General features: G+C 44.9%; 1 protein-coding gene across 5 annotated transcripts in view; it reads right to left on the reverse strand.

The window, feature by feature from the left end:
• The window catches only part of GRID2IP (Grid2 interacting protein), a 153,802-nt gene that overhangs the window by 62,332 nt on the left and 65,047 nt on the right, over positions 1 to 26,423 (reverse strand). The window contains exon 1 of one of the 5 annotated variants that reach the window (XM_088470331.1): positions 4,484 to 4,629. The exons of the other annotated variants lie outside the window; for them this stretch is intronic. Within the exon in view, the coding sequence (XP_088326457.1) occupies positions 4,484 to 4,518 (35 nt within the window). The 5' untranslated portion in view covers positions 4,519 to 4,629. Of the gene's footprint in view, positions 1 to 4,483; positions 4,630 to 26,423 lie in introns of those variants that run through there. 5 annotated transcript variants of the gene reach the window in all.

Raw genomic sequence — 26,423 nt, forward strand, 5'->3', positions numbered from 1 at the left:
TTTAATGGGAGTGCTTAATTAACAAAGTAGTGTCATGGCACATGTGACATGGGAGGTTTTTACACTGACTTGATCGTAATGCTTAAGAAAGGGTATGGTCAACCTTAAGCTCTACGACCAGCTCCGATTGTTCCCGATGCTCGCGATTAATCATTATATCCCAGGAGATGACGTGTGTTGTGATCGAGAAGGGGGCGTGATTTCGTCTTACGGACGCTTCTTACCCTCGGTCGTTCAGCTAACGATCTCATCTTAGGACTGCAACTTGTGATCGCTTAATTTGCATATCCGGCCCCTTTCCCCTACAACCGTGCGGCCGCAACGACCGACTCTGAATGAGGTCCCTAGTCCTTCCACTAGATTGTGCAAAGCACTGCAAGTAAGATCTTGTTAAGTGAGCTGGATGTGAGGGTCTATGTATATTACGAATTAATTATATATACTTGCTATGCATGAGAAACTACTTAGACTATGTGGCTTGCTATTTATAATAACATGCAGTTGGGAGCACACTGAGCATTTAATGCTAATTTAAGCTTAAAACTTGTTTAGTTCAGATAGTTGGCGAATTCCAACAAAAAATAAAGGAGGAATTATCCTTGATAAACTACTCCTACTGTGGTTTACAATACATCAACATTTCAGTTAAAGAAAATAACCCGTTTATCAGTACACAAACATGTAAAATGGACAATTAAAAATACAGATTCACACAGAAAATAGTGCCAGTCTTCAGAGTCGCTCTCCCCGCAGCATTCTAGAACCCTCCTGTCCTAAGTATCTTTCATCTCACCCCTGATCTTCCAGTATTTGTCCTCTTATTAATCCCAACTAATATGCCCCTTATGTCATCTACACGCAAGCAATTACATTTCTGTAACACCCCATCCGTGCCATCCACCTTTCTAGAGGCAATCAACCAATATACCCACATTCACTTCTCTGTACTTGCCTCTATTAGCACTATACTACTATACTACTTTACTATTATTATTATTATTATTATTATTGTACAGGAGCATTGTGACTCCATATGTAAACTATAAATTTGGTTATTGATTGGCACATCAGCTTTTTTTTTTTTTTACACCCTATACCCCACTATCCAGAACCAAACATAACAACACTAACCCAGGTGTAGCACTGTTACTACCTCTCTTCTACCATTGAATATACACAAGGGCCAGACACCTCAAGAAACAGTTGCTCACAAAAATATCCTAGCAGTCATATTTTGAGAGTGGTAAGATCTACACGGAAACCTTCTTTAAGGAGGTTGATACGAATAGGTTTCTGAACTATCACAATAGCCATTTGAAAGCTTGGAAGAACAACATTCCAAAGAGCCAGTTCTATCGTATCAAGAGAAACTGTTCAGATACAATTAATTTAAAAAACAAGGTACTAAATTGTATTCAGCTTTCCAAGAACAGGGGGACCCCACTAGCAGTATTAATAGGGCGTTAGAAGATACAGAAAGTAAAGATAGGAATGATTTGTTGAAATGTGATAAATATGCGGATTCAAAGGGAACATATAAGGAAGAATTTAAAGGGGAATGTACTTTCATCACCCAATATAACACATGCAACAGCCATTAAACAAATAATATGGAAGAATACGCTGATTTTACATGCAGACTCCATATTGGGCCCCACACTAGGGGAGGGTGTAAAGGTAGTATATAGGAAGTCCGATAGTCTCAAACAAAACTTGGCACCAAGTATGTACAAGAAGAAAATGAGTCACAGCCAAGGCTCAGCCCCATAGTGTGTAGTGATACAGTATTACTAAGTGCTATATGGCCTGGCTCAGCCCCATAGTGTGTAGTGATACAGTATTACTAAGTGGTACATGGCCTGGCTCAGCCCCATAGTGTGTAGTGATACAGTATTACTAAGTGGTATATGGCCTGGCTCAGCCCTATAGTGTGTAGTGATACAGTATTACTAAGTGGTATATGGCCTGGCCCAGCCCTATAGTGTGTAGTGATACAGTATTACTAAGTGCTATCAGGCCTGGCTCAGCCCCATAGTGTGTAGTGATACAGTATTACTAAGTGGTATATGGCCTGGCCCAGCCCAATAGTGTGTAGTGATACAGTAGTATTAAGTGCTATATGGCCTGGCTCAGCCCTATAGTGTGGAGTGATACAGTATAACTAAGTGGTATATGGCCTGGCTCAGCCCCATAGTGTGTAGTGATACAGTATTACTAAGTGGTATATGGCCTGGCTCAGCCCCATAGTGTGTATGATACAGTATTACTAAGTGGTATATGGCCTGTCTCAGCCCCATAGTGTGTAGTGATACAGTATTACTAAGTGCTATATGGCCTGGCTCAGCCCCATAGTGTGTAGTGATACAGTATAACTAAGTGGTATATGGCCTGGCTCAGCCCCATAGTGTGTATGATACAGTATTACTAAGTGGTATATGGCCTGGCTCAGCCCCATAGTGTGTAGTGATACAGTATTACTAAGTGGTACATGGCCTGGCTCAGCCCCATAGCGTGTAGTGATACAGTATTACTAAGTGGTACATGGCCTGGCTCAGCCCTATAGTGTGTAGTGATACAGTATTACTAAGTGGTATATGGCCTGGCTGAGCCCTATAGTGTGGAGTGATACAGTATTACTAAGTGGTACATGGCCTGGCTGAGCTTATTAGTAAAGGTGACTTTCTGACAGCCCCCACAATCTCATGTTCTGTTTCACCTCAATCAGACTCTGTTACACCATTTAACTCCCAAACATTTAATTTGTACTCATCTCTTCCGCTTTCCTCTCCTCCCAGCAGTGCCGACATATCCACAGGGAGCAGGGGGAACGCTCAGAAGATTTGGCAGAGCTGGTCTCATCATATAATTATCCTAGCAGCGAGATAAAAGCCAGCTTGCGAGCACACACATGCCGTCACTCAGGCAGCATCTACTGTGTCTGCCACCTTGGTATTTGCAGATCAAAGGATAAAAAAAAATCTGTCTCTCTCGGATACTGCAGGGTTCAGGCAAAGTACAAGGCTGACAGCGTCTTCTGATTTGTTTTTGACAGGTTGTCATTTTAACAAAACAAAACAGAAAAGGGCTCTATTTTATGTTTTATTAAGCTTTTTTATTTCCTTTCCATGATCTCCATTGTTCTCATTCCATCAGGGTAGAATCCTAATCCGATGTCTATCCCAGGGCACATTTGGCGTCCGCCACTAATCATTAAGCCCCCATTAAACACTTACACTCATTACTAATTGACGGATCGCATTGCATGTGTACAGCTGCATGCCTGGTAACTAAGCCTATATTCCCATTTCAGAAGTTTTATGACCGTGATGTTTTTCCGTTCATACAAATGCAGTATTGTACAGATATTAACACTTCTTTCCTTTTGCTAATGAGCGGTATTCACATGTCATTATTAGTCAGGAGGTGGCGAGGCAGCAGAATTGGATGTCATTGAGATAATAAATGCTCATCTATTATAGTGGATACAATAGCAAAGTATATACGTATAATTTGTTATGCATATTTTTATTAGCTTTACTTCCCAAACCCCAAGGGTTACTAAAGGTCCATTTTAATTGATTTAAAATCGATCAAAATTTATTAAATTCGATGTTAGGTTTCTGGGACTTAATCACACATTTACTAACAGACAATTTTTTATTTCGTTTTTAAAGTATTAGTAAATGTGTGATTTAGCTTCAGAAACACAACATCGATGTTAATCGATTTTGATCGACTTTAAATTGATTAAAATCAACCTTTGGTAAATATACCCCCAAGGGTCATAATAACACTACCTTTTATGCCTGAATAGCAATATCATATAAGCTGAAAGATACAGGTTCATTTTGGTCGCTCGTTGAAACGAAATATAATATACTTATAAACTTGGATCATTCATGATGATGCCATGAAACTCAGAAGGTATAACAAATCATACATAAAAAATAATCATACATACAGCAGATCTAGTACATATGAGGTGAACAAGGTGCGGACAGAATACAAGGGGGGAGATGTACTAAGCTCTGAAAAGTGATATATTGGAGAGGGATAAACGACAAGCCACTCAGCTCCTAACTGTCATGTTACCGGCTGTGTTCGAAAAATGACAGTTAGGAGCTGTTTGCTTGGTAGATTATCACTCTTCAATTTATCACTTTCCAGAGATTAGTACATCTGCCCCACTGTCCAGATAGAAGAGGAACTTATCTGATCTATCCAAATCCTGATAACTACTAATTTATTAATCTCACTAAAGAGCTGAAGATGACTGACCTTCCCCTAATAACCAAAACGTTCTGCAGAACAATGTATAGTTAAAGGCCAAGAAAGAATGGACTTACTTTATCCTTTTAACATCTACAATTGCTAAGATTGCTCCATTACCATAAGTACAATCCTTAGACCATCTCTTGACTATTTTCATTATGCATAATTTACTTGGATGTTGGATGTTATGGGGAAAACAATGAAAACTTACCGAAAATGCCTGGAAAAGCCACGATGCTTGCCCATTATGCTGTAGTCCTTGGTTTTAGGAGTTTCAGATTTGCATTAGAGGTCAGTTGATGGACAAGACACCAGCTGGTCAGAGCCAAGGTCACTCAGATCATTTTCCGAGCTTCCTACTGTGCCTCTGCCGCTGTCCCTGGTACTGAACCTACAGTTCCTCCTCAGAGCTGATATCTTATCTGTCCCCGGGGTCCTGCCCCTCCTTCATTGTTACTGAGAACCCATGGGATGCAGCTGTTAATGAGCTGGCTGTGAAACCTCAATCAGGATGAATGCCCACAGGAACCCAGCTAAGTCATTCCAATAAATGGTGGGAAGTAAAGAGAGGGAGTTTACGCAGTCAGAGAAAACAGCTCTTATTAACCCATCTCCTTTTCTTCAGCATACCCCAAACTCTTGCAAGCAACAGCCTCACAAAGCCAAGAACTTTCTGATATAATGATCTGCAATTGTAACAAAGGGCAGTGTCCCCGGAGCGGGGTGCCATGGGAGATTAATTAAATTTACAATTATTGATGGATGTTTTCTGACCATTGACAATTAGCTTGACATGATATTAATAATAGGTGCACCTGAAAGTATAACTTCCTTCTGTACTGTAGGTAGAGGTCGCTAATATACTTTAGCAAATAATACATGTGATTTAGAGGTAACACTTTTAAGAGCTATATAGAAGTACAAACCATTTTTCCCGTAGTCCACCACATATAGGGGTCTCACGTCCTTAAGGCTCATAAACGCTAGACGATGTGTGTGATGAGCGATATTGGACGCGTCGGGGGTGCCGACATCAGTAAGTGTATACGCACTTGCTGATGTCGGCCACAGCGAATGACGGCAGGGGGGAGCAGGGCCATGCTGCATTCGGCAGCATGAAATCGTTAACGATATCCCCAGATTGAGCTGCATGTTCAGCTGACTTGGGTATATCGTTAACGAGCCGCGGGAGTGCGCATCGTGTTTGTTCACGGCTTACACACTGGACAATATGAACAATATATCGTTGAATGATATCGTTATCATCTATATTGTTTATAAATATGTGTATGCGGCTTTAGAGGCTTTCAAATTATTTCTTATATAATTGGTTAGTAAAGAGATTGCCTTTTGATGACTTTTGATATTTTTGGTAAAAGATTTTACGCTGTCATTATTACCTCCATACCAACCTGAAATAAGTCCACAAATAAGTAATATATGTAATTATCTTGGAACGGGTATTTCTGTCTTCTTTTGTCACTCCTTGTTCACCCTCCCTCATTCTCATTCACTAACAACTTCCAGAAAAAACAATGTATTTGAGTACCAATCCATAGTAGACAAGCTGGCGTCCTATATGGATAGCACGGTTGGTGTAATGATTAGCATTACAGATTCACATCACTGAGGTCATGGTTTCGATTCCCACCACAGCCTTAACAGTGTTGCGTTTGTATGTTCTCTCCATGCTTGCGTGGGTTTCCTCTGAGCGCTCCGGTTTCACCCCACAACAAAAATATTACTGTTAGGTTAATTGGCTCCCAACAAAGATGAACCCTAGTGTGTATGTGTGAGCATGTGATAGGGAATATAGATTGTAAGCTCCACTGGTGCAGGGACTGATGTGAGTGGCCAAATATTCTCTGTAAAGCGCTGCGGAATATGTGTGTGCCCTATATAAATTACTCGTAATAAATAAAATAAAAACTTTAGTTTATAGGAAAGATAATAGCAAAAAATAAACCTATAATCAATGAGAGCAATGTCCATCTAGAAGCAATGATACAGTAGTATGTGAAAAGTGGTGACTGCTGCTTTCTGAGAAGTAAATAGGTAGCGATGGTTACACATTGTGCGACCAATAGCTTGGTTTTCAATTGGAGCACTTGGGAAGGATGCCTATTCTCCCCTCTGGGGAAACCACTCTGCAAACTAGAAGTACGGCTGGATGTGTAGAAAGGGGGAACATCTGAAGAAGCGCACTGTGCAAAAGTGTCACATCAAACATCCAACCTCCACTTTTATTAAATAAAACTTTTTAGTATTTCAACTTACTTAAATACTGCTCAGTTCGGCCTCATGTATGGCTTAAACCTGTAGGGACATATGAACCTGGATGTTCTATTTGTTATGAGTGCATTAAGCTTTATATTATACTGCTAGGAGTGCACCTCGAAATGTGGGGGTCATTCAGACCCGCTCGTGAGCACAGGACGCTCGCAAGCGGGTTGATGTTACCCCAATGCGCATGCGCACGACAGAGGGAGCTCCGTCGTGTGCATGCGCGAGACCCGGACAGCGACAGCCAAGCTGTCGTTCCGGGTCTCGCACCAAAGGGGGCGTGCTGTCGATGGTGACTGACAGCACGCCCCCATTGGTGGGCGTGCCGGGGGCGTGGCTGCCAGACGGTAGGCGTTCCCCTGGGAACGCCTACCGTCTGGGTCCGGCCCCACTGACATCACTAGTGATGTCAGTGGGAGTGATTTTGGCTCTGATAGAGGAGGCCACTCCATTTTCAGGTAGGAGGGCACTGATTCAGAGCGAGCGCTCTGGTCAGAGCGTCCGGCTCTGAATCAGGCCCTGTGTTTCCCGCAACTAAAGGGAAACATGGAAGTGCAAAATGGGTTCCATTAAAAGCTTAGTATAAGTCCCAGTGCCTCCAGCTGTAGAAAAATTCCAGTCCCTTTACAAAGTAGAGAAAGTTGTGCACTTCTCTGCACAGTGAGGAATGACCCTAAAATGTTTCCTCTCCACTCCATCTTATTTAAAAAATCTAGCTCCACACCCTCATTCCACCCCACCTTCCGCCCGTACAAAGTAAAGCTGAACAAACAAACCCATAACAGTAATCTAGGAGTGCTAGGCACACAGTAATATCTAAACTGAGCTTGCACTCTGTATCAGGCATTGGAGCTCATTCAGAGCCGCTCGCAAGCGGGCCGATGTTTGCGCACAGCGCATGCACCGCGTCCGGCGTGTGCGAGCCCTGCTGAGCGACTGAAGTTCAGTCGCTATGGGGCTCGCAACAAGACGAGGCAGCTGACGATGGTGACTGACAGCTCGCCCCGTTTTGTGGGCGGGTAGGGGAGGTGGCTGGACAAACGCAGACGTTCCCTTAGGAACGCCTGGCATTTGTTGGGAGGCCTTACTGACATCACTAGTGATGTCAGTAGTGGACTTCCTGCTCTATTAGAGCTGGAAGTCCACTCGGCCTTGCGGAAGCTAGACCCTACCCAAGGGTCTCGTCGCAAGGCTGATGGTCGCAATTATCGCGATGGTCTCCTGGCCGCTCGCTCAAGTTGTGGGTGGTCACCCACAGCTTTGCGAGCGGCCAGAGAAAGAAAAAAAAACGCCCACAGACCAAGCGAGCTGCCAGCGGCAGCGAGCGGGTCTGAATCAGGGCCATTGGGCGCTAGTTGATTTGACCTCTTCCTATTTATCGAGAAAGTGCTGGCATTTACTGTATAGTTATGATAATGTGTAACTATTATCTACACACAGCAGCCATATTGAATAGTGACTTGCTGCATATTGGCGGACAATGGACCAGCCTATAAAATGGCTGCCACGTGTCTCCGTGATGTCACTGGTTCCTAGTAAATTATCAGGCTGTATTCTCATGAAGATGGGCCAGCACACAAAACGGCCTTCCCTACAGTATGTAGGTGACAGGTCCACTTAATAAAACCTGCTCACGCTTACTGCTAGCACTGCTCTAGATAGACCTCAGTAAACAATTTCCACAAAGCGTAGATAACTGAACATGAGACTTATTTCTCTGAGGGCTGAGAGGGAGAATATTATCGGAAAACTGTGGAAAAAAAACAACTTGTTACCTAAAAATAACAGGCTCTCCTGCCTGACCTCAATTCTGCTTCTAACTCAGCTCCTCTGGGGAGATTATACCAGCGTAAAACAAAACCTGGACACCATCCCAGATCTGAGATCCAGACACAATCAGGCTGAGTATCTATGTCGCCCTCCCTGCTGAATCAATGAGAGATATTCTCAGTTCCCACCCAACCAAGCTTTAACTCATCGTTCACACATGTAATTTACAAGCAAGACTGAGGAGAGAGACTGAGAAGGAATTCTAGTACAGAAATAATTCTATTAGTCATAGAAAGAGACACGCTGCCCCTAATATATTTTTGACAAAAGACATATTTTATTATTATCAGTGTTTACTAATATAGCGCCACCAATTTACACAGTGATGTACAGGGAATACTTTCCATTCATATCAGCCTCTGGACCATTGGAGCTTACAGGCCAAATTTCCTAACATACAATCGCACACGTGAGGCAGTAATGCTAACCACTCTACCACCATGCTTAAATTAAAAAAAATCTTAACAGAGATGTGCTGACAGACACACACTGTTATGCACACAGACTCACATATTACCACACATGATTGTAGACATACACTCAACTCAACATATAATGATGCCATTGTGAATTATATGGTGACGAAATGTTGAAGTAATTAGTCATGGCTCTCCTATTTACATTGGAAAATTATACAGAGTAGTGTCAATTGTGTTACTGAGGAGTTCCATGGGCAAATATGGTCACAAGGCCTTTACATAGCTCGCAAAGTGAGTAGCGTTTGGAGTGAGACAGCAGTGCGGTGGGGCGTGCCCAGTGGTAGCAACGTACTGAGTGCCAACCCACCCTCCTCCCAATTTCCTTTCCCTTTCAAAGTTTGTTCACTACTGGTCAGCTATGCAGAGCAGTAGTGAATAGGACTTTCTTCCCCAACTGCTCAGCCAATCAGGTCGATGCAGGCCTAATCATTAAGGTGGGAAAGACGAAAACCCTTAAACTGGGACCATACCTGGCTACGGTTTCTCCTCTACGAATTGCAAGTCTGTGGGAGGGGTCCGGGCTAAAATGAAGCTATTCACTGCATTGTAGCTCCGTCCCCTCCCTACGAACCCGCGATTCCCAGTAACTAGCTCCCCATCCTGCCCACTTTACTAAGAAATGGGCAGGATGCGGGAGATCGAGCCACTCATCCGCGGTTGCGGTGCACTACCCAAAAATTGGGAAACTCCCGCACCTCTCCAGGAGAGTAGGCACGTATGACTGGGACTTTCCCGCCAAAATTGCGACAGGTTGGGGGCATGCCTTTATATAGTCACAGAGCTCTGAGGTGATTATTTACTCACCGCAGCTGGTTTATTATTAGTCATTATAATGCAAATGTTTCCTGAGGAATACTGGAATGATTACATCAGAACTGACTAATTCACAGCCATAACGTAAGTAAAATTTCCTGCAGACAATATCAAATCCTGATATGTATATTAGTATAACTTGTGTATTACATATTGCTTACTGGCAACTCCAGCACAAACGTGACAGGAGACAAGACAGAGAACTAATAGATCACCTTTGCAGAGGACATGTTTAAGATTATAACAGACAAAAGCTATGAATACACATAAACTACTATCTTCCTAGGCACACATGTAACAGGCTGTAATTAAGTATATAGAGTCATAATTAGAACTACTTTAACAAGACAACCAAAACTGATCCCAGCCCTTTATAACATAAGCCATCCATCTGACTAGCAGTGCTCTCAATAACAGGACCTCCACAGTTACCAATATACAGCAGTCTACGGGAGAGAGGACCTTATTCCTACCCGTTCGCTAGGATGCGTTCGCTCGTAGCTGGCCGATTTTCACATTCTGAACATGCGTACGCATCGCAGTGCGCGAACCAGTGAGAGAGATCGGGAAGCGTTTGCTCGCTGTGCATAGACAACCCACAAAGGAGAGCCGTTTGTGGGTGGTGACAGGGCCTGGCCATTAACAACGGAGGAGTGGAGGTACGAACGCAGGCGTGTATCAGCGTTTTACTGCCGTTCCAGAGGCATGCATAATTAACAGGCAGTATCATAGTACATGTCACCTGGTTGTATTTTACACTGAAGTGATCGCAGTGCTTGCGGTAGGGTATAGTCAACCTCAAGCGCTGCGTTCGCTTCCGATGGTACTCGATGTACCGATGGTTGCTTACACTTCCTGGAGTTGACATGCACAAATGGGCGTCTTAAAACAGGCTAGTGGGCGTCTGCATACACAAAGCGATCGCACGCCAAGACATAGTGGGCGTGCTAATGCCTTGCCGTGTGATCGCCTGCCTTGCTGTGGGTTGACCGGATTTGCATACACTGGGTGCGAGCGGGTCTGAATCGAGCCCAGAGGCCCTTAGGGGAGATCAGACTAGTACTGCTAATTAGGATGGCTGAGGGTTTATACTCAAGCTTAACGACATGCCTGTAAATATAATAGTATTAGCTGTACTCCTCACATCAGTACATTTTTGTACGGAGTTACAATTGTCTTACACTAATTATGCAAATAGAATGTAAGGTAGTAGAGTTTGACAGCTGTGAGGAAGAGTCCAAATGACCCGAAACGCGTCAGTAATGCAAAGGACTCCCAGTACTATGACAGCACAGCACCTTAACAGCAGAGCACTTGTTGCAGCACTAAGCACTGAGGACAAACAAAGGAGACATGGAGGAGGATATGGAGTTTCCCTAGTTTTATACCATTGCCTATCTGAAGATGCTTTGTGTTACCATAGCTTTTTATTGTACAACCCATGTTTAGTTTGTGATGCTTTTATTGGTTGTTACCATTAAACTCTTATAAAACGATAGCAACCTAGGAGCCTGATACTGAGTTGGGAGCAAAGCAGGAAGAGCAAGTACTGTATCTTTGCACCTGGACAAACCATGTTGCAATGCAAGGGGTGCAAATACATGTATTGTTTTTTTTTTGCATGCAGGGTAAATACCGGCTGCTGTTGCATGTAGCCCACATATGCTGGACAGCTTTATTTTTACACTGCAATTTAGATTAGAGTTTGGACACAAATAATTATATCAACTTAAAATGTGTTTTATACTATTACACACAAATATGGTTTAAGATCTATTGTGGCCACGGGCCTGATTCAGAGCGGGGTGCAGTGTAGATGTCGCATGCAAGCGGCCAATGTTGTACATCTGCGCATGCATCTGAGTCGCGCAGTGTATACATATAATGATTATCTGCGCACAAGTGCAGAATCGGACGCAGTGTCTGAGAATCTTAGTGGGCATTCCTGGGAGGTAGCAGGAGGCCGATGTGAGCATGTCACTGAAAACAGCTGAGTTCAAAGACACATAGAAGGGCCATACTCACACTGAGAACCCGGACCTGCCATAGGGCTCGTGCAAGTTTCGATGTTGCGGCGATAGTGCATCTAAATACACAGTGATAGAAATGCACTCTCTTAAGTAACTGAAAGTGGGCGTCCCAGTTGATTGAAAATCAGATGCAGCATTAGCATAAGGATGCAGACGCAACTGCGGGAAAGACGCGTCACATCTGCGTCCATCTCTAAATCAGGCATTTTGTGTTTGAGGAACGTGGGATCCCTAGCCTCTCTGGAGCATTGTACAGAGGGGAGAGGCAGTAGTATACACCAATCTCCTGTAACCGTACACTCCATGACGACCACCCACAGGATAACACGGGCCACACTGGTGAGGCTGCACTAGGCTACCATTCACAGCAGACTGGACTGGAAAATAATTTATGGATTGACATAATATCCATTAACTTACTCCAGACCAAGGAAACTTTTAAATGGGAACATGGAAAGTCAATACAGCACCTGACAGGACAAATTATCTGGATGTTTTCTTTTTAAATACTGAGCTTCCCAGAACCTTTCAGCGCATTCTTAAAGGGACAGGTTCATGTATAACTGGCATGTGGGTCATGGCCAGCAATCAAGACCTAGAGATGTGTTACACATGGTTGTGGTAAATGGGTGGTGACTGTGAGGTGGCGACTACTGCACGCAAACATGGTCTGTTCAGTGGTCATGTCAATACAAGCAGCTGCGATCACAGCCGCACAGCCACAGACATAGAAGGCCATGGTCAGGCGGAGACACTGGTGGCATATAAGGATGCAACAATCGGTATTACAGCTTGCATGGACGCTAAAAGTGGGCGTCTCAGTACCTGCACATTCGTCACGGATGTACACGAGGGAAGGAGCGTGTAGCAGCATTTTCATAAAGTCGCAGGCGGGCGACAGCCAATCGACGCTGCTGTGTGTGCCTCAGAATTAGGCCCTAAGTTGGCAACTCCCCCCTATTGGGATAGAATTTGGGAAACGGAGGCTGTTGTGCGCCCCCTCCCTGCCCAGAAACGGCAGCAGACTGACAATCACTGACAGCCTGATGCCAGGCTACATGCGGTTCGCAGACCCATTCTGCACTTGCGCAGAGCGGGTCCTGCGCAGATTCCCGAACATCGTGAATCTGCGATCAGCTGAATGACCCCCTAAGTACTAAGAATTAGCATTTTTGTCACAAAAGAATTAGTATAAAGACGCAGCCTAAGATGCATAATTTAAGAAAAAGTCACAAGGTCAGTGGCGCCCCAAATGGGGCAAATTGAGGATAGGTGCATGTAGTCACATCCAGCGGAGGCTCCAGAGGTGGGGCTGCAGCGCAGTCTAAACTCCAAATAGGGGAACCACACCAACTGCCAGTGAGTCCCAGCCGGCGATGTCTGGCAGCGTTTGGGGTGGCAGTTGGTGTGGCTCCACTATTTGAATTGTGATCTGTGCTGCAGCCCCACCTCTAGAGCCTCCACTGGTCACATCTGTAGTTACACTTTTCACACAACAAAGCCTGTACAGACCCTAGTGATCTGTGTGGTGTTTGTAATACACTGATGACGTTGTATTCTTGTCGGATTTGTGGCAGGTTAGGGGCTTCAATACTGATGGGCATCAACAGCTGATTTCAATTGATGATATATACTGATGCTTAGTAAATACAGATTATTTTAGACTGTAATCTGCTGTTGGTGCCTTTCGGATTACCATTAACTACAAATCCGTCACTTAGTAAATTTACCCACTGATGCAGGTTTTCCCAAACTCAGTCCTCAAGGAACCCTAACAGTCCAGGTTTTAAGGATATCCATGCTGCATGATCGCACACAGGCCTCCGTAATAGACAGGCAGAGGCGCTTACAGGGTGGTGCGGGGTTTAGGATGGCCTCGCTTCCCGGAAACGGGCATATTGCCCTAGTTTTCCGGAAGTGGCAAGGCCAGGACCTGCTCCTCGCAAGCCGGCTTACCAATGGTCACTATGGTGATCCCAGGCTGGAACCTCGGACACAGCGCTGGGATCACAGATGCAGCAAGGGGGTGTCAGACACCTCCTGCTGCGTTTGCATTTTAGCAAGGATGGATTTGCAAAGCCACTTGTATGCAACTTTGCAATACCACCCTCTGCTGAATCATCCCCTAAGTCACCTATGCGTAAGCATGGATATCCTCCCTAAAACCTGGATTGTTAGGGTGCCTTGAGGACCGAGTTAGGAAACCACTGGCCTAATGTCTAGCATCAGGTAGCAACCTAACATTGGATATAAATACAATTTATACTCTAACAAATGACCTACCATGCTTCATCACAGTTGCGATATTTCCACAGGACACATAAACAAGATAACACCTGTTGTGCACTGACCCTAAAAGACATGTGTTTTGGTCAATGTAATACCTTCCCAGCCTCAATCTAAATGCTTAAATAACATAGGACTTCATATCTCAAAATAGACCAGGCATGTTAAACTCAAAATCCCAACTGGGCCGAACATTCAAGGTCTAAAGGTCCCCAGACACGGCACGATTTTTTACAGGATATGGCCGTTTTCGATGGATCGTAACCACCAATCGTATAAAAAAAGTGGTGTTTTCATACACGATTATGATGCTGATGCACGTCCCCGGCGTTGTGTAACGCCATCGTAGATCAAATGGTTTTGCAGAAATATTTACACCTATCGTGTACGATGTGACACACATTGTTCGCACTTTTGCTGATGTATGATGTCCCTAGCCACCCCCCATCTCCATTAGAGGAGGGGATGTATCATGTGGTTATTTGTTGCATACGATATATCTTAAACGATTTGCTATCGTTTAAGATACATCTAATCGTATGGTCGTTTGTACAATCGTTCCTTTTCTTTACACAAATCGTACAGAATGTCAAGGGAAGAATTTTCAAGGGAAATCATATAAGGATCTTATACAAATCGCACCGTGTACGCTGCCTTTAGAGTGTGTGGGCCATAAGAATAAAAAAAAGTCTTATATGCAATTTTGAAAGTTTTATTATTAAGAAAATCAACAATAAAGTTTAAGCAAAGAGATATCAAGTATTGGGAAGAAAACATTAACGTTAATGTTTTCTTCCCGATATTTGACTTCTTTTTGCTGCTACCAATTCTCCAAATTCAGCAGAAATCTTATTGGATGTGATAACTTTTAAAACTGAAGCAAGATGAAAGTCTGTCAATCTGGACCTAGCAGGAGAATTGTTTCCTTTCATTAATGAGAATAATTGCTCACACTGGTAGGTGTTTCCCAACATGGAAATAATTTCACATGCGAACTTGTGATTTTCTACAATGCGACTCAGAATGCGGGCCGCATGTTTGACATGTCTGTACTACACAAACATGTGTTAGTGTTACACAATAATTCTCTCTCAAAAATACTGGTAACAAAAATACACTTACTGCAATTTACAATAATATCAGTCGTGTACCATCATTCTGAAAATTATAGTTATACAATAAGTAATTTCTTCGTATTCTTGTGCGGGCCAAGATGCACCCGGCCACCCCAAACCTCAGTACAATTCCCTGTAAGAAGAGTGGGCCTGATTCAGAGCCGCTCGTAAGCGGCCGCTCGTTCGTTCCGAGCGATGTTCGCACAACTGCGCATGCGTACGGATTTTAATACGCATGCGCGAACCAGTCAGTGCGGCCGAAAATCGTGTGCTCGCTAAATAGCGAATGCCTGGTATTTTGAGTGACAGGAGGAGGCGTTTATTGGTGGTAACAGGGGAAGGTGCTTGAAAACGGGGAGTGGAGATCCGAACGCAGGCGTGCCAAACGGTCAAAACGGGCGTTTTAAGGGTGTGCATAATTACTAAAGCAGCGTCATCGACCACGTCACTTGGTTGTTTTATAGTCAGAACTGCTCGTATGATTGTGGTAGGAAAAACCAACCACAAGAATAGCGAGCAGTTCAAACACCGTCCGATGTACTCGATTAATCTAATAAATAGCGGACATGATGTATGATGCGAGCGGCCAGTGGGCGTTTTTTTCAAAATTAAGTTCGCATGTTTTGTTCGCTCGTTCAGACATAGAGGCGTGAACAGACCGCAAAGAGCGAACGGTTAATTTAAATAGCCAGCCCCTTTTTCTGGACGAGCGAGCGCAAATAGCGTCCGGCTCTGAATCAGGCCCTGTGGCAGCACAGAGCCTCATTAAGCGAGTTTGAGCTCTAGTACGATCCACGGAGATCGGCAGCGTGGCTCATATCATGACAAGTTCCCAGATTTGAAGGACAAACAATCATTTTGTGAAATGTCTGGCAGACATTAATTTAGAGTGATCCAAATTACTTTCACAAGACGTTGAGAGATCCTAAATTGGAGAGGGCAGAGATGGGAAATTGTTAATCTGGCCGCTGTAGGAATTAAGCCATGTCCAAAGTTGATACTTTGCAAGATGGATACCACAGCTGTAATGGTAGGAATAGATTGTGCATTATCCTCATTGTAAAGGTGATCATGTGCATTAACCTATGTGAGATTCTATTTCCCTCTGTACGGACAGGAGAAGCGGAACTAATTTATACCGATGTGCACGTAAAAGTCATTAGTTGTGACCTAGTAGTGGTCCAGACCTTCTTGTTTGAGTGTGAGCCCTTAGACGTCTGGGGCAATTGTACAACAGACACATTAAACCATGAAGTACGAGCATATTCTGTTCCTAAAACATTTGGCCTTTGAATAAAAATACAACACAAGTGTCATAGAGCTGGTTTGGCTGTATCCCTCCCAAAAAAATCAGTTTGAATCATGTTCGTTCAGCTTGGTCAATCCAATAAGGACTTTGGGCCTGATTCAGAAATGGACGGATTTACATAGTGGCTGTGCAAATCCCTCTGTCCATCTCACATGCATATGCAGAAGAAGGTGTCAGACACCTCCTTACTACATTTGCGATCATAGCGCTGCGACCAATGTCGCCGACTGGGATAACCATCACAATGGTCGTGTTGGTTGCTATTTTGGTCAGGCTGCAGGAGCTGAAGCCTCCCACAGCCTGGCCGGAGCCTGGTCACGCAAAAGGCCAGGAATCTGCATCTGCCGACGCAAACTCTGGCCCTCCCAAAAAATGAAGATAACACACCTCCGTTTCCGGGAACGGCGCCAAAGCATTCCCCCGCTTCGCCCTCCCAAAAGCCGCAGAATGTTAATCACACTGCGGTTTGGGGGGTCTGCGAGCAAGATCGCAGGACCCGTTCTGCACATGCGCAGAACCAGTCCTGCGCAGGTGCAGACCCTTCAACATCGAAGATGTGCGATCATCCTCAGATAAATGTACATCTCTGAATCAGGCCCTTAGTTCTAATGCTGGGTACGCACTAGACTATGTGTGTAGTCAGCGACGGCACAATGTATCGGGCGGTCTGTATACACTGGGCCTAATTCAGACACGCTCGCAAGCGTGTCGATGATGGTCCAGTGCGCATGCGCACGGGGGAGCCGGCTCCGTCGTGCGCATGCGCGAGACCTGGATAGCGACGGCCAAGCATGGGTCTCGCTACAAAGGGGGCGTGCTGTTGATGGTGAGTGACAGCACGCCCCCTTTGGTGGGCGTGCCGGGGGCGTTGCTGCCCAGACGGAGGCGTTCCCATGGGCCCCACTGACATCACAAGTGATGTCAGTGGGAGTGCTCTCGGCTCTGATAGAGCCGAAAGCACTCCAGGGCTTGCAGCGAGACCCTACCACAAGGGTCTCGTCACAAGCCCGATGGTCGCGATGGTCTTGACCATCGCGACCATCTTTTTGGCCGCTTGCTATAGCTGTGGTGACTACCCACAGCTATGTGAGCGGCCAGGAGGCCGCTTTAAAATTAGGAAGGACGGCCCTGATTCAGAGCGAGCGCTCTGTCAGAGCGTCCGGCTCTGAATCAGGGCACTTGTACGATCTGGTGTACGGCCACCCAATGTATCATTCCCCCCTGCAACCCGCCACATCCTTGAGCATGGTGTCGGCCGCCGGATCTACTGATACGTCATGCATGCAAGATACAACGTACAACACACGGGAGCGCCCAATCACCTGTACACACTGAGCGATGTGGGCTATATATTGTTCCGATCTTCATTGGAACGATATATCGGCAATACAGCGGGTATCGGGAGCGCGCATACCAGCTTTAATCAAAACTTGGGCGCGGGGTCCGCATGATTTTTTTTGAGGAGAAAACCTCGCTCCCAATTGAATACTCCCCTTGGTTGCTGGCACTGCTTGTTGAGTGTTAGGATAGCTAATGCAGCAATGTTTATAAACCATGTCTTTGTCCTGAATTCTTTTGTACTGTCAATAACTCATAGGTTTATGTAAGGCGCTGCGGAACCCTAGTGGCGTCATATAAATAAAGGATAATAATAATGATAATGGCTAATACAATCCCCTGTGCTATCCAAGAAATAGCAAAGACAATTTTGAGGTCCTTTAAAAGTAACCTTCCTATGCAGCATGACACTCATAGCGCTGATTGTGCCACTTGAGATAATTTGGCCTGATCTAATTATATATTATCCTATTTCAGCGAGCTATGAGATTTATTGCACACGGTGGGCAAGCTATCCAATAAGATTATGTTATTTTATCCAGGACAACATAATTTCATGTAGCATTATTAAGATATCCTGTGTACATGGCATAAGTGGGTATTGCTGAGAGTTATAGTCCCACCACAGCTGGAGGGACACAGATGGCCTGCACTGCTCTCATCAGACGCAGACATAAACAGCATATGTACGACTAGGAAGCTTGTTTTTAACGTGGTGTAATCCCAGCAGTTTATAGTTTATCACATCATGTAGAACAGGCCTGTGGTTCGGGAACAAGCTCAGACAGAGGGTGTTAATGAACATCACGCTGACACCCACTGCAGATACTGTCTTAAAGGGATACTCACACTTCAGACACAACTTAAGTTTATAGGAAAGCACATTATACTTACATACATACAGTATGTGACACAAATTAGGCTTTATCTTGTTAATGTCACCTGTTACCTGCCCACACTAGGGCCAGCATGTTCGGGCTGAAGCAATATAGCCTGTATATGGGTTAGGCATCCTGTGGCACTCCAGCTGGGGTGGAACTACACATTCCAGCAGGCCTTGCCACAATTTGGCTGTTAGGGCATGCTGGGATGTGTGGTTTCACAGCTTCTGGAGTGCCACAGGTTTCATACTCCTGGTCTATACATACATTGGGATCCAGGCTGTATTCTCATGAATATTGGTACACAAAACAAAATGGCTTCCTCTGCAGTTTCTAGGTGGCAAGTTCACCTTAACGCTAACTGTTGTACCTCTTAAACTATAATTTATTTGATGTATATTGCAGCAATAAGGACTTTAGTGGTAATTTATAACAGAAAAAAAACCTTGCCAGGACAGCAAAGAGGTTGGCAGAGGTTGACTGGGGAGGAGCATGGAGGCTCCGGGTATGGATTCTCTGATCCCTCTCAGGTGATGCTCTCCCCATAGGGTCAGAATGGCTAATGCCATCTGACAAAGGCATTAGCTAATGGGCCCAAGCACCAAAAAACACAGTCAATTGAACAGATCAAAGTGCCCACTGAGAATAATGGGGACTATGCTCTGATACATTACTCTGCCTAACGCTGGACATAAATGCGATAGCAAATCACTTGGAAACTTTCACAGTTAAAGACTACAAAATTCAAAGGCCCTTAACAACCTTTGAATCGTTGGGTTTACCATTGGTTTCAACAAGGAGCCTAATGTCCACTCTATATATAAAGCTTCTATGCGCGGGAAGCAGATCCAGGGAAGATAATAGGTAGATAAGGATGACTGGGAGGAAATAAGAGAGAACACAGCAGTAAGCTTTATTTGTGTACTAATTACAGAGAACATTTACAACCTGCTCTACCGCTGGTATTATGAACCTACAAGACTTAATAGGATTACTCCAGATGTTTCTGACAGACGCTGGAGAAGCTGCTCTGCCTCAGGTTCATCCCGGGAAATATCTGGTCTCTCAGCCTTCTGGCAGAACGTCAAAGATCTTATAGCTACAATACTATGTACAGATGAGCCCTACTCCCCCCCAAAAACTACCTCCTTCTGCCAAGTGTCCCATCCGCGTCCTGTCACCACAACAAATTGCTATTTAGCTGCCACCTGTCAACCAACGGCGAACTGGAAGTCGCCTACGGCTCCTGTGAGACAAGCTGTTATTAAGATAATGTGTCATACTTGGAGTTCATGACCAGCATAAAGTTTTTATCAAAACTTGGGAACCGTGGGCCCAGTGCTTTAATGTTCGCCAGCCGTATTTATTATAATGTACATGGGTTCAAACATGAACATGAATTTCACATAATTGTCCTTTTTTTTTATGTATTCCCTTACCTAGCCCTCCTCTAGCGGCCTGCCAAAAGTATATCTTTTCTCTTCTCTGTCCCCTCCCTCCTTCTTTTTTTTGGGAGGGGGCGGAATCAGTTAGGTGTTCACTTAGACAAGTGACCGCATTGTGACATAGACAATAACATTCTCTCCAATAGATTCGCTCTCGTCTCTAGCAGGCAGGCTTTCTCTATTATGCATTTTATGTCATGCTGGACAGGCAATAAATAAAACCTACAAGAGCAAAAAATTATAAATCATATTTCTCGTCCCTTATTTTTCTTCAGTGTGACAGATGGCTAGGGCTTCCACTAAGGAGCAGCAGGGGATAACTTGACACCAAGAGCATTCAGATCAATCCGCCTACACTTGGATGGAAGAAAGGAAGGAGACCTGCTGATTAGCACACAATTGTATCAGACCGCAGAAATGTCGCGCACGTTGGTTGCTCTGTTGTCCCGCACAGCAGAGGTTAATTAAAATGCTAACTGAGTGGTGAGTCCCCAGCACCATAACTATAGTTATTTATTCTTATTATAGGCCCCCAGATGCATACAAAGCAGAAGGCAGCGTTGTAATACATTTCAGAAGGAGTTTTTGTTGCCAAGTGCGACTAAAGTATCGATGATTAAGAATCCATCACGAGATTCCTAATGGGAACAAATGCAGACGTTATTAAATTACCCTAGCTCTCAGGGACAGCTTCAGGGTGCTCATGGTAGAGAACAGATATATCACGGGACCCCTTCATAACATCCATTTGACTCCCATCACCCTACCATATGACCACTGCACAGGTGGGCGCTAATGCAGACGCAACTGCGATTTTTTTTACGCAAAGCAATTGCGTCTCTATGCTAATGCTACAGCTGATGGAATTCATGCAGAGACGCCGGCCGGCTGCAGCGATAATGCGTCGCTTTGTGCAAAGAGTCGCACATCGATTGTTCCATCGAGCATTGCACCAGCCCTATGGAGAAGCAGAATGTCCGCCTGAACATGGCCGCTGGAATCAGTGCAACTGCATAAAAAGTCGCAGTGCCTGACAGCAATGCGCACATGTCTTGACACCCGCCCCCCCCAGTTACCACCCAGAAACGCACACTGAGATTCCAGCTCTCTGCAACCAAATGTGCTCTGCCTCCCCCGGCAGTAATCATCAGGATGCATGTGCAGTGTGAAAACATCGGCCGCTTGCGTTAGTCATCGATACTGCGCCACCACTGATTCAGGCCCACACTTTCCCCACAACTGAGTTTTCAAAAATAAAAATGCAGCAAGCCAGGAGGGAAGTAGACAGTTATTTACAGGACGCCAAGGAAAGAATGAGACGAATGGTTTCTTTATGGTCACTTGTAATATTTAAAAATTCAGAATCACTCCAATAGATCCATAAAGAACTGGAATCAGAGTTTCATATCACTCTCCATTTGCTTCCAAAATGTGATGACCTGAACAATATGGGATATAGTCAGCTTCACAGCATGTGGGATGCTGACGGGCGAAATACCGGCGCCAAAATCTCGACAACATCGGGATCCTGGCACCAGAATCCCGACCGTCGGCATCCCAAAGGTAAGTATCGGGCGTTAGGGGGAGGGTTAGGCATTAGGGGGGAGGATTAGGTTTAGGGTGCGGGGAGGGAGAGGTTAGGTTTAGGCACTAGGGGGGAGGTTAGGTTTAGGCCCTGGGGAGGGAGTGTTAGGTTTAGGGTGCGGGGAGGGGGATGTTAGGTTTAGGCACTAGGGGGAGGTTAGGGTTAGGCACTGCAGAGGGTGGGTTAGGGGTAAAGTTAGTCTTACCGTCTTTCCTTATGAGTGTCGGGATTCTGACCAGCAGCATCCTGGCCGCCGAGATCTCATACCCAACCCATATAAGTGGTAATATAATTTCCCCACCGCAACACATTTACCCAAGTCATACGATTTAATCACCCCAAGCCATTGCCCGATAGTCATACAATTTTATCACCCCAAAATATTCCTCATAGTAAAACCATTTAATTACCTCAACCCATTGCCACAAGTCATATCATTTGTTCACCACATCCCATTCCTACCCAAGCCTTAACATTTCATTTTCCAAGTCATACTGTATAATCACTATATCCCATCCTCGCTAAATCATATCACTTCATCACCTATCCCAACCTCACTAAATTAAACCATTTCATACCCCATCCCAAACCCTCCTAGTCATACTATTTTATTCTACTAACCCATTCCCCCATTTCATCACCCCATCCAATCCTCACCATATCATACCATTACACCACCCCATCCAATCCTCACCATATCATACCATTTCATCACCCCATCCAATCCTCACCATAGCATACCATTTCATCACCCCATCCAATCCTCACCATAGCATACCATTTCATCACCCCATCCAATCCTCACCATAGCATACCATTTCATCACCATATCCCATTCCTCCTGTCATACCATATCAGTACCCCCACTTACCCATGTCATACATACCTTTTTATTACTTCACTACCTTGCGTCTCATACAAATCATTTCATTACCCTACCTAACTTAGTCATACTGCTTTAGCACAACATGCCATCCAACCGTAACCAAATGCTTTCATCGCAACATCCCATTCCCACCCACTCAAACCATTTCATTACCGCCACTAGCCCTATCACACATATGATTTCATCACATCATTTAACCTAGTGATATAATTCGATCACATTATTCCATCCTCCTCAAATCAAACAATTTCATCACCACATCCCATTGCCCACCAGTCATACCATTTTATCACCCCGCCTCTTGCCACCTTTTTGCCAACTCCCTGGAAATGCCTCACTGAGCTGCAGCCTGCTCCCTGCACAGCAATGGGAAAGACTGGGTTTGTACTGGAAAAGAGGGTCACATGGTAGACATGGACCAATTGCATTATCTGCCTTTAATTAGGGCAATCCAAATAGCCGCGATGTGGCCGCCAAACATCCTGCATTGTTCAGCTGTGCACATTTCTACCTATTACAGTAGCTCAACATCGATCATTTTACAGCGCACCTGAATGGTGTGTGAGAAAAAACCTGCGGTCATGGGAGCTCATTCAGAGCCGCTCGCAAGCAGCCTGATGGTTTGCGAACGCGCATGCTACGTTCTGCGCGTGCGCGAACTACTCTGTGTGATCACAGCCCGCTCGCTCACCCAGCAAAGACAGCCCAGTGAAATGAGTGACAGGAGAGGCCATTTGTGGGTGGTAACAGGGGCAGGACACTAATAACGCAGGAGTGTCTGAGTGTTTTAACGCCGTTTCTAAGATGTGCATAATTAACAGGCAGTGTCATAGTACACGTCACATGCCTGTTTTTTACACTGAAGTCCTCGCAGTGCTTGCGGTAGGGTAAGGCAACCCCAAGCGCTGCGATCGCTCCCGATGGTGCTCGATGTACCAATGTTTTAATACACTTCCTGGAGATGACGTGCGTTAGTGGGCGTCTCAACATACGGTAATGGGTGTCTGCATACACAGAGCGATCACTTTGTTAAATTTGCATACGCTGGATGCGAGCGATCGCATCTAGCGAGCGGCTCTGAATGAGCTCCATGATGTGCTGATCTGGAAAGTCACATTGAGAACAAGCCGCTCATTGAATTGCCCCATACATTATGTATTTACCCTAAGCCTGTACTATTGTGTCTCTTTACGCTCTCTAAAATAAAGGGGGTTGTGGTATGAAGGTTTGGAGGCCCTGAAACATCATCGTCAGTCCTTACAGTGACAGCCAGATTACATGCAAATGGGAATTTAAATGTCAGTTCCACACCTTGGCACACAGACTAAAGTAGCTACATACAGTCAGCCCAGTGCACAAGGGCTTGTAAAGGTAAATCTCTAGAGAAACAGTTTATAATCGGTAACGGTAAAGAGAGACAGGACACTAATGGCAGCATACCTTATGTACAGAGACGAGATAGGGCAGCCACAAGAACAGACTTCTTATAACACCCTGAAATGTTCAGCACTTAATGGGCACAACACAAATCCAGTTTTTCAGCTATTCTGCTGGGACCAGATTTGTAAGTGTGAGATTGTTTGTAGAATATGCCGGTTCTCATGTAACATTGTTAAAGTGGTGCTAGAGGCCAGCGCCTATCTGTAAACTGTAGAGGACCCGCAGCACGCCGAAGGTCATATTGTACTTACACACGTCAGAGTGACAGGACTTAAGGTGGGTACACACTACACGATATGCCTGAGCGATATCGTGTAGTGTTGTCCCCGGCAGGCTGTGCTCAATGTCGTTCATGACATTGAGCACAGCCGCTGAACGATATCATTAACGATATCGTTCAGCGCCGGACTCTCTCCCCCATTCCCTGACATGCAGCAACCTGACGAGATCGTCAGGTTGGCCTGCATGTCAGCCCGATGAACGATAATGACGAACGACCCGCGGGAACGCGCGTCGTCGTTATCGTTCATCTTTTTGGGGTTAAAAATGGACGATAAAGTGGACGACTGAACGATAACGATATCGTTATCGTTCAGTCGTCCACTTTATCGCTCAGTGTGTACGCACCTTTAGGGGCTGATGAACAGTTGTTCTGCGGATGTATCTTACGTGCGTTCGTACTGCGCGTATTAACTGAGCATACACAAGTATGAGTCATAGGTGATTCAGGGGCAGCTGTACTAAGCCTTGGAGAGTGATAAAGTGGCTGGAGATAAAGTACCAACCAATCAGCTCCTAACTGTCACTTTACAGGACTGGTGCAAGTATGCACAGATAAAAATGGCGGCTATGAAACCAAACACATGGACAGGGGCGGTGTGACTGCGGAGATTCGGACTGCTCTGCAATACTTGCACATAATACATTTGCATAGTGTATTTGTGCATGCAATGCCAGAGCAATTATTGCTGCCTTCCATTGAACCCTACATCAGATCAGCCCCATATTGGCCAGCTCCTAGGCATTGGGGTAGAGTCCTTTATTTGTTTGGGATCAGGGTGATTTCCTGGTTCTCACCAGTGCAGAACGCAGGAGGGCAGAGACAGTCCCAGCAGCAAGCCTGTAGTTGGTGAGATGGCTTATTATAAGAATGCATAGTATATCTGTCCTGTGTACGTGCAGGATGGATAGTAATGTACATTAAGTGTTTGCAGAGGATGCACTGGCAGGCTTACATTTCACATCTCCTAACTCAGCATTTTCTGCTATTACCTAAAGTAACTTCTAGAGAGACAGGTGAACCTTTACTTCCCGGTGCTGGTTTTAACATCCATTGCTGTAGGTGAGCCGTCTGCATTATGAGTCCTAGCTGTGCAAACCAGAAAGACATGCAAGGCCAATAATGAATGGTCACAGTGGTCAGCGCATATCACAACATTTATTTTAAACTGACCTCACCACATCACAGAAAAGGAGCTGATGCAGTTAGTATCAAAATGGTAATGCTGCCTTTACAGTGTGCGATATGCCTTTACAGTGTGTGATATGCCCTTACAGTGTACAATATGCCTTTACAGTGTGCGATATGCCCTTACAGTGTGCGATATGCCTTTACAGTGTGCGATATGCCCTTACAGTGTGCGATATGCCCTTACAGTGTGTGATATGCCCTTAGTGTGTGATATGCCTTTACAGTGTGCGATATGCCCTTAGTGTGTGATATGCCTTTACAGTGTGCAATATGCCTTTACAGTGTGCAATATGCCCTTACAGTGTGTGATATGCCCTTAGTGTGTGATATGCCTTTACAGTGTGCAATATGCCTTTACAGTGTGCGATAAGCCTTTACAGTGTGCGATATGCCTTTACAGTGTGCGATATGCCCTCACAGTGTGCGATAAGCCTTTACAGTGTGCGATATGCCTTTACAGTGTGCGATATGCCCTTACAGTGTGCGATAAGCCTTTACAGTGTGCGATATGCCCTTACAGTGTGCGATATGCCCTTACAGTGTGTGATATGCCTTTACAGTGTGCGATATGCCCTTACAGTGTGCGATATGCCCTTACAGTGTGTGATCTGCCTTTGCACGCCCTTTGCCTCCCCTGGTCCACTTTTCCAGTCACAAAGTTTCGTAAGTGCCAGTATGTGCAGTTCTGCAATGGCGCATATGCGTGCTTGCTCGTTGTGGTTATGCTCAGTGCAAATTTGCCTCACATCTATCAAAATTAAAAGAAAAAACCTTTACAATTGAGATGTATTATATCTTAGTATAAATTACTGCAGTTTGAACAAGAAATGAATAAAGGGCTGCTCTTTAGTGCATTATGGCGCCCCCTAGTGCATTGCCCAGTTCACATCATCTGAAGAAAATACACTATGGGCCTGGTTCAGAGTCGCACGCAAATCCCGAGAGTTTACCTACATCTCT

Source organism: Taudactylus pleione, unplaced genomic scaffold (genome assembly GCF_031769625.1).
Source record: "Taudactylus pleione unplaced genomic scaffold, aTauple2 ptg000098l, whole genome shotgun sequence".
Lineage (NCBI taxonomy): Eukaryota > Metazoa > Chordata > Amphibia > Anura > Myobatrachidae > Taudactylus > Taudactylus pleione.